The sequence below is a fragment of the Ambystoma mexicanum genome, chromosome 1p (assembly GCF_040938575.1).
Source record: "Ambystoma mexicanum isolate Mex_15411 chromosome 1p, UKY_AmexF1_1, whole genome shotgun sequence".
Taxonomy (NCBI): domain Eukaryota; kingdom Metazoa; phylum Chordata; class Amphibia; order Caudata; family Ambystomatidae; genus Ambystoma; species Ambystoma mexicanum.
Genome location: NC_090921.1, coordinates 1,166,710,581 through 1,166,724,803, shown reverse-complemented (window position 1 = coordinate 1,166,724,803; position 14,223 = coordinate 1,166,710,581). Strand labels below are relative to the sequence as shown.

At 45.4% G+C, this 14,223-nt stretch overlaps 1 protein-coding gene across 4 annotated transcripts in view; it reads right to left on the bottom strand.

Moving 5' to 3' along the window:
* KMT2B (lysine methyltransferase 2B) overlaps positions 1–14,223 on the bottom strand; it is a 1,990,704-nt gene that overhangs the window by 971,230 nt on the left and 1,005,251 nt on the right. For all 4 annotated transcript variants that reach the window (XM_069604859.1, XM_069604860.1, XM_069604861.1 and 1 more), the window contains one exon: positions 7,528–7,635. In XM_069604859.1, coding sequence (XP_069460960.1) covers positions 7,528–7,635 — 108 coding nt within the window. The remainder of the gene's footprint in view (positions 1–7,527; positions 7,636–14,223) is intronic.

The following is a 14,223-nucleotide window of genomic DNA, read 5'->3' as shown; positions in this document are numbered from 1 at the left end:
GGAGCCTCTGCCCCCCCTGGCCTTCTCCGGCAGGGTGGTCTTGGACTTCTCTTTGGCCGTCTATCGGGCCTCCTTGAGTTTGCCAAGATGGACCGACTTCATCTTGGATGACAATCCGGAGCGCTGACTGATGAATGAAGTCACTGGAGTCATCTGGCGAGCCCTGGCCGCCGAGGAGCCCGCTGCAACGGCGTTCCCACTGGCAGTGGACTTGCAGTGCTTAGCCTTTTGTTGGACCCCCCATGGTAGGGGCGCCCTCAAAGGACTTAGAAGACCGCTCGGCATTCCCAGATCCGGGAGAGGCAAGCTCCTGGGACCCACCCAGTGCAGGGGCCTTGTAGGCATTCCTTCAGCCGACTACGCCAATCCTTCATCGTGCGAGCCGAGAGCTCACAACAAAATGCACAATCTTCCTCCTTGTGCGTCAGGTACAGGCAGTAAAGGCATTGGGAATGTTTATTGTCCATATAAACATTCTGCAGACCGCAGTCGGTACAAAGCTTGAAAAGAGGTGGAATCCTCCTTGTCCGCCAAGATCCACGCGGTGTAGGCCTTGAAGAATCTTCTGGAAGCCTCCACGAATAAACTTGACAAAATTCCCTCTTGAGGGGCACTAAAAAATATGAAAAACAGGTCCCCGTTATTCAGAAGGGTGATCGATGGAGCACCAGGCTCGATTGACCGAAAAATAGAGTAAAACTCTTCCAAAAAGCGAAAAAATACAGTAAAAGCTCGAGAGCTAAGCACAAGGACTACCAACACTTGAATGTGCTGTAAAAATCTGAAGCTGGCTGCCAGAGGAGGGGCTTAGGTAGAGGGCAGTCATTGGCTGGGGGCAGTATGACCCAGAGCTTAGTGATTGGTTGGTTGGAGAAAGACAGTTCAGAAATTAAACTGATTTTATCTTAACACGAGGATTCCCAGCCTGACAGGGAATATTCAGGAGCATGTGAATCCATGCCAGACCTCTTGCTGGAGAAGCAGAAGCGTGCGCAGCATATTGGTAGGGTCTAAGTGAAGCATTAGGGATGCGTGCAACATTATGGGGGAAGAAACTCCAATAAAACACAAGCATAGGGTCCTGCCACTTTATTGCGACAGGATAGATAAATATCATAAATAATGGATAGTAGAAACAAAGGAAGGGAGAGATGCCCTGCTCCTGGCCAGAGAAGGGCTCCCATATCGGAAACATGCAGCAAAATATAAAGGGAAACATTTTCCAAAAAAGATTAGAGATTTGAAATCTCTGGCAATTATTTGAGGATATGGAAGATCAAGAAAATGAAAAAGAGATCCAATGTAAGGGGATAAACCCTGTAACGCCTAAACCCGCAGTAGAGTATACAAACCCAGTCTATAAGCCTGCAGTGGTAGTGTCAACAGGATTAGCAACTAGGCGGGGTTGGGGGGGGGGGACTCGAGAGCTTTTGCACCTCCATCTCCATATAACTTGTGGAGTTATATGGAGCGATACTAGGGGCAAGCGCTGACATGCCTGTAGTATCAGCATACCCAGAGGGTCCACACGCAGAAATAAATAACGAGTTAAGAGCATTGCGGGAAAGGTTAGTCAGGTTACAAGAACCTGAAGTATCACCAGAAATAAAGGTACCAGTGCAGAAAATAGGGGATTGGAAGTCGGGAGATTTTTGGGGCAATAAGAAATGTTTGCGTTGAAAAAGATGATGGGCAGAGAGTATGGATGGTCCTGAGACAACAAGTAGAACAAACAAGAGGAAATTATGGGAAAGATCAAGGTGGTAGAAAAAATTAAGAGGCAGGGCAAGAAGATGATCAAGGAGAGGAGGCGGCAAGAAACCCGTCCCTGCCACAGGAAGCAGCGAGGAGGGATAGAAAAAGAAATAGACCACATTTAATGGTGGTAGTACAAGATCAGAAGAATACTAAATGGGTAGAAAACAAAATTGATATACAGATGCCTCTTATACATAAAGGAGTAGGGATAATGCAGTATGTGCCATGGCCTAAATGGACAAAACTAATTTGATTAAAGCTCTCCCCCAGCTTATAGCCGGAGCTAGTAAATGGCTATGAATTTGAAAAACAAACACGAGGAGTAGCCTTAGAACTAGGAGACCATAAGAGTTTACTGGTCACCATAGTTGGGGACCAGGCTAGGGACGTATGGGCAAGGGCTGGGTGTTCTGGGGAAAGTCTTGCAGATAATGAACATGATGGAGCAGCCTTTTCTGAGATAAGGGCAAGGGTATGGGATGCCTATGAAGGATGTACCCAGATACCTCTGACTTACATTCTTTAATCTAATGTACAATGGGTGATGAGGACAGAGTTCGGTTTATTCTTAAGTTACAGGAAATGTGGAGAGTTGAGACAGGGGGGCGCAATGGGACCACCCAGTAACTTTTTTCAATTTTATCATATAGAGGGGATTACCAAAAGAGGTCCAGAAGGCACTAGATAAAATTGTGGGAATTGAAGTCAAAGGATGGGCAGAGCTACAAAGTATAATAGGCCACCATTCTAAGAGAATCAATGAGCTGGACAGGGAGACAGCCCAGAAGCGACAAACTGACGAGGCAAAACTAGTGGAAAAGAAACTAAATAAGGTTGTCGTCCAAGCACCAGTGATGGCACCGGTTCAGGGGGAAAGGACAGGAGACTCAACAAATTGTGCATGCCACAATTACTGCACTATGGGGTGAAGGAGGTTAGGGACAATGGGGTGGGGGGGGACAGTATCCCAAACCACAGTGGACGTATGAAGGAGCACCAAGGGGAAGAGGAGGATTTCAAGGAGCAAGAGCAGGAGGCTTTGAGGGGGATAGGGCCCCGGGAGGAGGATTGGGAACATCATAGTGCTGGTATTGTGGGAGATGGGGGCATTTCGCAAGGGAATGAAGAAACAGGCCTGGGATGGGATTTAATTATGGGCCATCACCTCCACGGCAGGGATTCCAAGGGCCTAAAGGAATAGGACAACAGCAATTTGGGTGAGGTGGGTCAACATCAGTTCTCTTATGGGGATGACAGGCATTGGGCAACAATCACAGCAGGGTGAGGGAACAGTTCAACAGGATGAAAAGGGGAACAGGCGACCCATTTCAAGGAGTTACAATAGCGGGGGCGGTCCTTTTTCATTCCCGGTACAAATGCATGATTAGGATAGCACACAGAGAGCACTTGCGTGTCCAATCCGATTGACACACACCCAGAAGAGGAGCCCTTGGTGGAGGCGGAAATAGGAAACAAGCAATTTATATGTACGGTATATTCAGGTGCAATTAATTCATGCATTATGGAGGGGAACGTTCCATTATCAGGTAAAACTCTTGACACGTAGAGATTCTCTGGGGCCATTGCTACGGTTCCATACACTGAGAAGCTGGATATAAAAGTGGGAGGGACAGTAGTACAAGCCCCTTTGTTATATTCAGAGAGTTCCCCTGTGAACTTGTTGGGTAGGGATCTGCTCAGTAAACTAAATATAACTTTCTTTCACAGATCAAGGGGTAGTGTGTGCCACTCCAGGGATGTGTGTAGCTCGAGCAATGGTAATAATAAATGTAATGGCAAGGGAGTCAGTAGTCTGTGTGGTTCTTTTGGTCCCAGACATATTTGTCTATGGTATCAAGATATTAGCAAAAGCAGTGCCTCAAATTGCGACAAAGTGTTGGAGTGCCCACAGAATATATTTTCCGACTCATGGTGCCAACCGAGATGGTGGCAGGGGGAATATTGCGATTAGATTTTTAAGGACTAGTAGTGTCAGACAAAAGAGAAGTCCGGATTGGAACAGATCAGGATGGGTGCGAGTGTCGCACAGTATTATGTATAGACGCGTATACCCGACAGTAAAAGTGAAGCAAATGACCGATGAGGAGTTATTTGAGAAGTGAACAAAATGGGAGATTTTGGAAATCTGCATCCCCTGTGATATCATGGTGCAGTATAGGAAGGTACAGTGGCCCCTGATGGCAGTGGTGACATTGTCTATTTTTTGAGGAGGACATGCGACATGTGCCAGCGCAATTATGGACTGTTAATCCACATGATGTTGGGTTACTGAGAGATGCACAATCATCCATTATGTGGATAATCTGTTGGTATGTAGTGAGTATGAACATCAGTGCAGGAGGGATTCTGTTGCATTATTGCAATTGCTGGCTCACAAAAGGTACAATGCAGATAAAAAGAAGCTACAATTCTGCCAACAGGAGGGACTATACTTGGGGCAACTTATTTCTGCAAATGGTAAAGAAATATTACCAGCTAGGGCGGCTGCAGTACGCGCCACCCCTAGACCTAGTAATGTCAAGGAAATGCACCCTTAGGCCCAGTAATGTCAAGGAAAGGCAACGATTTTTGGGCTCATGTAATTATTCTAGGGCATGGATCCTAGATTACGGAGTCCACACAAGGCCACTGTTACAAAGTCTCATTGAAGAACAGAGGACTTAAAAGTAAATTGGAATGGACTGACGAAATGAATAGACAATTTGAGGACTTAAGAGAAGCTATTTGCATGGCCCATATATGCTTTTTCTTCTATGCTATGGTTTGTTGATGCTTTGGATGTCGAGGCTATCACTAGGAACCCTGGGATCGTATCTCTCCAGCCCTGAAATCTCTCCATTAGCTACCAGTGGATGCAAGGATTAAATTCAAACCCTCTGCATTGTCCACACAGCTTTCTGGAGCCTGGGTCCAATATACCTTTACCCTCTGCAAATACCTCCCCTCTCGAACACTTCGCTCCTCTACCCAACTCCCTCAGGATCAGTCATTTTTAAAAGAAACAAGCTGGGGGTGGATCTGTCTTCGGCTGAGATCTCCCTCTGGAACAGCCTCCAGGCTACTTGGAAACTGGAGGAGAACCATATCCGGTTCCGGCAGCACCTCAAGACCTTCCTCTTTGCATCTGCCTTCGCCCCGCCTCTCCCCTGCTGATCTGTTCTCCCTCGGCACTAAGCACCTGGCCTACCCTCCATCTTCTTGGCCCAGGTACCTGCTCACTCTGCCACCCTCCCGCACTGCCTCCGGGCCACCCTTTGCACTGGGGTCTGTAATCTGTACCCATACAGTCTGTCCCCTTTTCTCTTCCTGCACTTACCAGACATACCCTGTCTGCTGCCCTAAACCCAGCACTTGCTGTCTGCACTACCACTGTTTGTTGCCTTTATTATTTATTATGTATCTGTTCTTTTTTCCTTGCTCAGCACTTTTCACTTCTTCCCCCCACCCCCATGCACTTCCCCCTTTCCCTCTCCCATGCGCATTCTCAATTTCACTGGGCCTAATAACATTCTTGTTTTTGTTCTCCCTTGTTCCCCTCCCTTGCTGTGCTCTGAAACACTGTGTACGAGAGCGATACAAATAAAAAATCAATATCTATACCCGCCATTGGTACCAAACTTGGTAACCAAAGCACCTTTCTCCACAGGAGAGCGTTTAACTTAGACCAGGGTATTATCCGCAGTAGGAGTCTCAGCGCCAAAGATTATTCTGGGTACCAGTTTGTCTATAAAATGTAATCATAGGTAATACTGAGTATCTTCCAAATCGACAATAAAACTGTCAAGTGGGAAGCGGATGCTCAAAATATCACCCTTTTTCTCTATGTAAACTGCCAATTTTGATTTGCCCAAGTAGCTATAACTTCCCAAATATTTAAAATCACTTACCACCTTCAGGTTTTTATTTTTAGTCACAGACAACCATCTAGTTATGGCTGATGGTAGTGGACATGTTCTACCAACTTTTGAGCTATTTTGTTTACCGCAGACTATATTCACAGTCTTGGTTGTGCACAATAGGGCTACCAATGTACTAACATGGTGGCTCCTTTCTGTTTTTTGCCGTTTCTAGCTTGTTTGTTCTTTACTAGCCCTTCTACAACCATTCTGGCGGGATCCCTTGGGTGTCCCCGCCTAGACTCCAGTGTCCCTGGGCCGGCAGGAAGTGGGGGAGGAGTTTTTCACTCCTCTGTCCTTTAGCAGCTTGAGTGTCTGAATGAAACCAGTGTGCGCTGGAGGTCTGGCAGGCCTTATTGGCCCCTTTCTGTAAACTGCTGAGCGAGATTGCAGAGGAGTTTGCTGAAAAGGAATAAAAGGTGACGTTCCTGAGGTGAAAGGCAAGTTGACCACTGGATAATGAAGTAACCAAAGACGACGACTACCAGAGACGCCTGAAGACCCTTTGCAAAACCATGAAGCGACAACTGCTATCCTGACACTTTTCTAGCGAGACAGGAGCTCCGAAGAGCACAACTGCTTCCCTTTGGCTGGTGGGGCCAACCAGCCCTGAGATGAACTTCAATCTGAGCCATCTCCCGAGGTGCTGTGCCTTTCCAGAGCTGCAGACCATGAATACTAAAAGACCGCCCACCCAATCGTAGTGCATCGTCTTACCAAGGCCAAATCTGTCCCAGTCTCTGCTGAACTCCAAGTGAACTCCAGAGACACAATCCGACTCATCCAAGTCCCCTCACCAGAGTGCAGGACTCCAGGAATAGAAGATTGACTGGGCAAATAGTGTCCTTTGTTGGTGCTGCAGAAAAGGCGCCAAAACACAGACTGACCAAAGAAGCTGAAGAATCTGTGCGGGCGTCCTTGCTGCAGGCTGTAGCCTGTGCAGCCAGCGCCCCTGCTTATATGGGGTTTTGCCCACCCCTTTTTTTGTAGCCCTTTCCCTGGCTTTCCAGCACTTTTGGCGCGTTTAGGCTTAGCCCTCCCCTTACCCAGGGAGAAGGAGGGAGCAGAAGGGCCCTACCCCAGTTATCAGGGTGCCTCCTCCATCTTGCTCAGTCTTTTCCGTCGTCACCTTCATAACCTGGGCATTTGTCCATTATTATACCAATGTACATTACTCTTGCTCATTCGCCTCAGCCCCTTTCTTCTCCCCATCAGTAAGGTGCAGAATGAGACATGTCTAATCAATCATACCTTTTGTGTGATGCACCCAGGGAGGCTCTGTCCCACTTATTTTTTTGACCAGTGAGATTTAGAGGATCCACACTCAAACTACTGCTGAGAGAGAAGGGGTTTGTTCAGTATCAAACAGTTCTGACCTACTTGCTGTGGGCAGAATCACCCCATGTTGGGTGGGCACTTTGTCCTTTTTGAGGAAAGCACTGATTACCAGGAAACATCGAATTAAATATTTATGAGTTAGAGTGGAACATTTTTAACAGTATTCTAGGGATTCCATTGAGTAAGTAAATGTTTTTAAATGTGATGCTGTTATTTTTGTAATCTGTTTTTATGGATCCTATGGTTTGTTTCCGAAATAAACATATATAATTACCACCACTCATCCACAAACGCACTGCCTGACTCAGAAATACTTTTATTTTCTTGAATAAAGACACCTTATCTACGCAATTTCTACTTATCCAAATCCAGCAGTAATAATCACATGGTCTATTTCCCAGCAATTTCTCCTGGGGACAATCTGCTAGCAGACAGGGCCAGAATGGCCACTGCTACATAACGGCAAAAAAACAGTTCCACTATTATTACTGTATTAATTGGTTCTGGGCCTTACCTGCAAGAAGAGGGTTTGGGAGAGGATGCCAACACGAGTTTTCATGAATTTGCTTTCCTCATTAATCTGTTGTTGAATAATGTGCATCACGTCATCACAGAAGGATTTCTAGAAATAGAGAATAAGACACATTTTATGTCAAATTGTCATGTTACATGCATGTCGGGCACAAAGCTCACATACACATACCATGCCCATCTGTGCATTACATGAATAGATTTGCAGGCCGGTCGTCGGCTTTAATATACCTCCATTCCCATTCTATACTCAAGATAGCAAAAACCTGTTCCAATATTTCCCTAGTTGGCCAATGGAGCCACTGGATGTTCTCATTACTATGAGCAACTTGCATCTTCAACTAATGTAAAACATTAAGAAAAATGTAATGTAACATATTGCCACTTATTAATTTATACCTCAGGTTTATATGGGCCTGGTACACTGACAGAACACGATTAATGTTAGAGGCCCAAAAGCAATGGGGCTCCAAAATCATTTAGCCCACACATCTCTGCATGGGTTAGCACCAGTGACAGGCGCGATTTCCTAAGGCATGTGTTCAAGGCCCAAAATAACCACCCTGACCAATTTAAGCTTTTGATTCAATTTAGAGGTTCTGCAGCTCATCTATAGCACTGTTGGGAGCACAGCCAAGCCACATCGTTCAGGAGGTCAGTGTGGCAACAGACCTACAGTATAATAATATATTGTTCAACACCCTGACCCTTAGGAGGAATGATTTTCTGTTTCACAGCTTTCCCTCCATTGACTTCAATGGACTCCCTGCACCTTTTTGCTATTGTTTGTTTCCTGTCCTGATTTTTGAAGTTAAGCCGAGGCTCAATGTTTGTGTTTTCACAAACAAACTTTTGCATTTTACCACATACTCAAAATGGCCATGACATGCGTTTTGGTCTTTCTGCTCTGCAAGTTCAGGTTATGCCATATAAAAACCCTCTTCCAAGCAAAGCCTCGACTTTCCCGGGCAAAGTGACAGTGTGAGCATCTGGCCGGATGTGGGGGCTGGAATTTCCTGGTACCAATCCAAACTCTCGCCTGGGGTATGTCCCTTGCTGGGTAGATGCGCGCCAAGAGGCAGTCCAGGATTGGACAGCCCTTGCCAGTTTAAATGGTTCAGATCCTTTTCAATGGAGGGAAACCCTGGCTCAAATTTAGGGTGAACTGAGTCGTCCTGCAGCCATTCATCGGATTGCTTCTTGGAGCCAAGCCTACTGCGAAAAACTGAAGACCAGAGGACAACTGTTGAAGACATCCAAAATTGCCTGCAGCCAAGTCCTGCCTCTCTGGACAAATCTCCTGAAGACCAGTGCTTCGAATCATGTGTTATAGTGAGTCCAACCAGCCTAGACCACTGTATGCAGATGCTGCCTTCCGGTAGCCTTTGGACGTGTCCTGCAACCATCCTTTGAGCTGACCAGTTCCGTCCAAAACCTCTACTGTTCATACGTCATCCTTCCAAGTTTTGCTTTAGAAATTTGCAGTTCAGCTTGACTCTAGGACTCCAGTAGCTGCTGCTTTTTATCTCGAAGAGGGAGCAGTTTCTTTGTATTCACCATGGGAGTCTCCTGCCGCAGCCTGAATGCAGTGTTCTTCACAGCGCATCGTGTCCTGGGGGTCTCCTGTCCTCGTGTGACTCATGGTGGTCTGCATCTCGGGCGGGTGCCTTGGTCTTCGACCAAGGAAGCATCAGAACCATAGTAGAGTTCAGAAAAGTCACCTACCTGGACCCAATCCTGATGCCAAAAACCTCAACGCCCACAACCCCTGGTCCCCCTGCAATCAAACCAATTACAGATGTAAGTTGTCCTTGCGAAACCTTGACCAATAAGGGTGGTTTCTAGGGGAATTGTAGTAAGGGGGAACAAGCATGCAAAGCGGTTTACACCCCCATCCCCACCATAGGGTTGGACAGGGCAAAGTCCTGCCCTACCTCGCCCCTGCCTGGTCGCAATCAGTGGAGATCTGGCAAAGATCCCCTACCTTTAAGCTTTCTTTAGATTGGAAGGATTGGGAGAGGACGACTAATCTCTGGTATTTACCTTTCATCACCAGAACATTTTACTCATCCGATGGCTTTTCGACTACTTGTTTCTCTACTTCTAAATACTCTTGACTCCCAACAAAGGTTTCTTCTTCGTACTTGGAATGTGTAAGGGCACTGGTCCTTCTCACCTTAGCAGGGAAGTACTTTTTAACTTTTCTCGCCCATATTTAAGAAGGATGGGTAAAAGTTTCTTTTGCTTTCACAATATTACCTTGAATTTCAACGGTTTCTGAATAACATTCCTGTTTCACTTAATTTTCTGCAGACTTTTCCTAGGTTTTATAATGTAATAATTCCTAACAGTTAATGTTAAAGGATATTTGTACTGCGCACCACCAGAGTGGTCCCCTGGCACTCTGGCGGCTCGGAAAAAGGGAAGGGGTCGGGGGGAGAGTTAGTGGGAATAAGCTGGAAAAGTGCAAGAGAGCAGTGATGTGCTGTTGGCAGCCTCAGCCCGGAGGGTCCATTGGCTGGGCTTGGGGTGTTTTTCAGTCAGTAGTCGTCGTGTGCTGTTGTGCAAGTCTATGTGTAGTTTGTTTTGTTGTTGCGGTGAAGTTTGTGCAGATTGTAGTGTAGTAGGCTTGTGGCTGTGTTTGGTTGGAGTTCGAGAGGTGTCTGCAGAGGGGTGACGCTGTTAGTGGATCGGTTAATTGGCATTGCTGTTCTTTCAATTATGTCTATGTGTGACGCTTGCTATCATTTACTATTCCATCTGGATGTGGCACTCGCTAATCTTCAATATCGCATCCAGATGCGACGCAGGCCAGTGACCACGACTCCATCCAAGTGTGGCACATGCCAACATTCACACTTCCACCCAGACGCGATGCAGGCTAAAGTTATGAGTTCCATCTAAGTGTGGTACAAGCTAACACTCACACTTCCATGTAGATGTGATGCAGGCTAAAGTTAAGAACTCCATCTAAGTTTGGTGCATGCTAACGTACATATTTCTATCTATAGTAAATAGGAGTTGATTGGACCTACCAACTCAAGGGGAGAAGTTGTCCTTGCAGGGGCTTCTCTGTCGATGCAAACTTGGCGTTTCGGCACTGCAGCAGGGCTTCACCGGGCAAACCAACGGTCCAGGAGTTGCAGCAGGCATCCTTTTCAAGTTCTTCTTCGGTTCCTTCGTCCAGTGGTCGACAATGCCTTCCAAGCCAAAATACTCGCCTTTTATTCACTTCTCTCCCATTCATTCCAGCCTAGCCGTCAGTCACCCAGCAGGGTGGCTGTCCTTGCCGGACAGTCAGCTGGCCAATCATCACAGAGTGCATTTGGGTCTCCTAGGAGACTAAGCACAGGGAGTTTCAGGCACCTCCCTCACTTCCAGCCTACCCCAGACACTCCAGCGCCAGAGGCGGGTTTCACTCGTGAATCCCGCCAAAGGCGAAATGAACAAAGAGACCAAACCTGTTTCGGCGCGCAGAGCAAATCTCAAGAAGGACCTTTCCAAAAAGAAATGGGAAAAAAATTAGACCGGGGGCCCTTGGACAAAGGTGGTTCCCGTGGGTGCTTTACTGTAGCTGCGAACGCAGCCCGCGGTAAAGGCACAACTTGGTAGTTCAAACGAAACCACTGTCACCAGCCATTTAGTGAGAAAAGGGTAACAAACAATGTTACATGAGAAACTAGACAAAGGGGATACTAGGTAACCCCTCCAGCACTCTATTGTAAGACAGGGTATGCTGGGTCTAGAAAGTTACAATGGTAAGTAAAGTCAATTTCACTTTACTGCTCTTGGAAACAGTAGTTTATCCAAGAGAAGGTATTTAAGCCCTTTTCCTCTAACCAAAGGTAATGTACAGTCTAAGAGAACTTACCTTGTGTAACCTTACTTGTTCTTTGCTGAGACTTGTCTTGGTTGCCCTGTAGAGTTGCTAACAGCTTCTTTACTTCACAAGCCTAATCAGCTTGTGGCCCTGCTTTGATTTCTTCTTTTCTACAAAGACTTCTAAAACCATGTGCAAGACTTTTACTTGCCTGCAAGAAGTGATTCAGCTCACCTAGACTTTTGCCCAATTGACTTTGGCCTAACCAGGCTCCCTGAATGACTTCTTCCCGCCGACTGTGTTTTGTCTTCCTTCCAGGAAGGGGTTAACTAACTTTGCATTGGGGGATACCAAAAGTACTTACCTGCTTCATAATATTTGTGTGATCTCTTGTTCTGTTCTAAGAACCCCTTTTCTTTGACATACTCCTAAGTCTGTTTCTAAATGCCAACAGTGGTATATTAATGTCTGCAGTGTCCTAGTTACTAAAGTCACCTTAGGGTGTAGGAAGTGTCTGTGTGCCATCCCAAATGGGCACTTGCGGATTTAGAAATATTAAGAGTGTGTATTTTTGGAGTGGATTTGTGTGTTACTATTATATTGCCCCTTCTGAAGAAGACTTACTCAAATGGACTGTTACATAAATTAATTGTTTAATCAAGAAACCTTGTGTGAAAGTTTATTTGAATACTTGTATATACGGTATTTGGACCAGCATCAAGTGCACTGCCAGCAGCTTCGTGGAGCCACGTTAGGTCGATTGCGGAGTTCGGGCGCAGAGTTCAGTCTGCAGCAGAGACCATTGTGAGAGGAGCTGCAGCGAGTGTTTGGCGTTCTGATACTGTGATTTTTCCTGTTGGACTGGCCTTTTAACATTTTGAAAGTCCACACCCTTCAAAAACTCCAGGCACGCGCAGAGTTCGGGCGCAGAGTTCAGTCTGCAGCAGTCCGCTGCAGAAAGCAGGTAAGCGCAACAGCGGTAGCCCAAGAAATGGCTGATGAGGGGCCTTTGACGCGGCAAAAAAAGTAATTTCGTGCCATTTCTCATAAAACTTATACATCACGATCACAAGATGAACCCAACGAGAAAAACTCAACCTGTGACCTGGTGGGGTATGATTGGTCTAGAGATCACTGCCGTGGACTGAATCTAGTAACAGTGCCACGACTGGCAGTCTTGGCGATGGCAAAAATAAACGAGCAAAAAGAACCTAATACCGCTAATGATTTGACTGTTGAAAGCAATGCAGACGCCGCTCGAGGTACTCCACGGGTAGGGACAGAGGTCGCTGCCCAAGGAGGTGCCAATGTAGGCGATTGCACGCCGATAGGAAAACAGCACGAAACAAATCATGTTGTGAATTCACTAGCGATCGAAATAAACAACACCGCCTTTCAATCGCCGTTTGATGTAACTGACAGAGTTATTAGAAACAGAAGTCCCTTGTGTGCCTATTGACTCTAGCATGTACAAATTAACTTTTCCAACTAGGCAGGAAACGAAAAGGAATTATGAACAGAGTCAATATGAAAAAAAACGTACCTACGAATGTCAATGTACTTTCAAGTACGAATGAATGTAACGGCTTGAAAGGAAAATTGCAATTTCAAAATACAGGAAACATGAACTTACATCCAATACATGAGGTACAACATGTCAAAGACTGCACAACTTCTGGTTATTCAGCAGAAAATGTAAATCTGACATCAAAAGGGTTCGAATTAGCAGGACGTGAGGCCAGACTAAGAGCGGCTAAAAGCCGATTTTGAGTTGATGAAAGATAAGCTCAGAGAGCTTTTCGAAAATGAACAAAACAAAGGAGAGATTCTCCGACTCGCGAACTGAGACAACACCAACCCACTCTCTCCATGGAAGTAAAGAACCGCGAGCAGAACGAACCAGCACTCCTTCTATTGGCTATTTAAATGAACGAATAAACCCGAACTAATCAAGTGTAATGCATCAAAAGACTGACAATAAATGGGTGAAAATAAAAACCTGATAATTGAAACCTCTGAAATATGTGCGGAAAGCAGAAATGAGCAAAGACTATCAGGAACTAAAAAAACAAGGAAACAATAAAGTACGACAATGCACATAAAGCAAATTTGTCAGTTGCAGCCGCAATACAAATTCACAACAATGTATTAGCAGCATCATCATCATTGGCACTAATCCCTTTTGTAAAATTGTATGAGTCCTTAAATGAAGCAGTAAATACCAATGGAACAATAATGGGGATAGTATCTGAAAAATTAACGAAAATGGAAACCCTAAATTAATTGCTCCAAAAACGGCTTGACAATGAGGCGGAAAAAAACACTGCCTGGAAAAACAGGTTGAGTGATTTGGCATCAAGAGACAACAATGATAAAAAAAAACTTTAATGGAGGCTGTTTTGAGCTGTTTAAAACACATTATGTTGACAAAGCATGATATATACCTGTCAACCAAAAATCAGGGCTATCAAGCCGAGGACCTGCAACATCCAAAAAAATGCCAAAGCCAGGAAAGTAGTTTTATACATTTAACATCACACACTCCAACATTAATCAAATGTAATGAAATGGAAAAGTGCAAAAACTCAAGTCGCCCATACTGCGACAGAGGAAGAAAGGGCCTCAGTACCTAACATTCCACAAGCTGAAGAAATCAAAAATACCCAAGTGGAACCAATGACAATTGTCAATCTGGCAGAAACTGAGAAATTAAAATCTCACATGGAAAATGTTGTGGAGGCTCAAAAAAACATTGCAAAGGAAGTCGTGGATATCGAGGCAGTTGCCCAAATCTTCAATGATGATCTTCCAGGATCCACTGCAAAGGCAACTTTTGGTATATTCAACAAACAGCCAAAG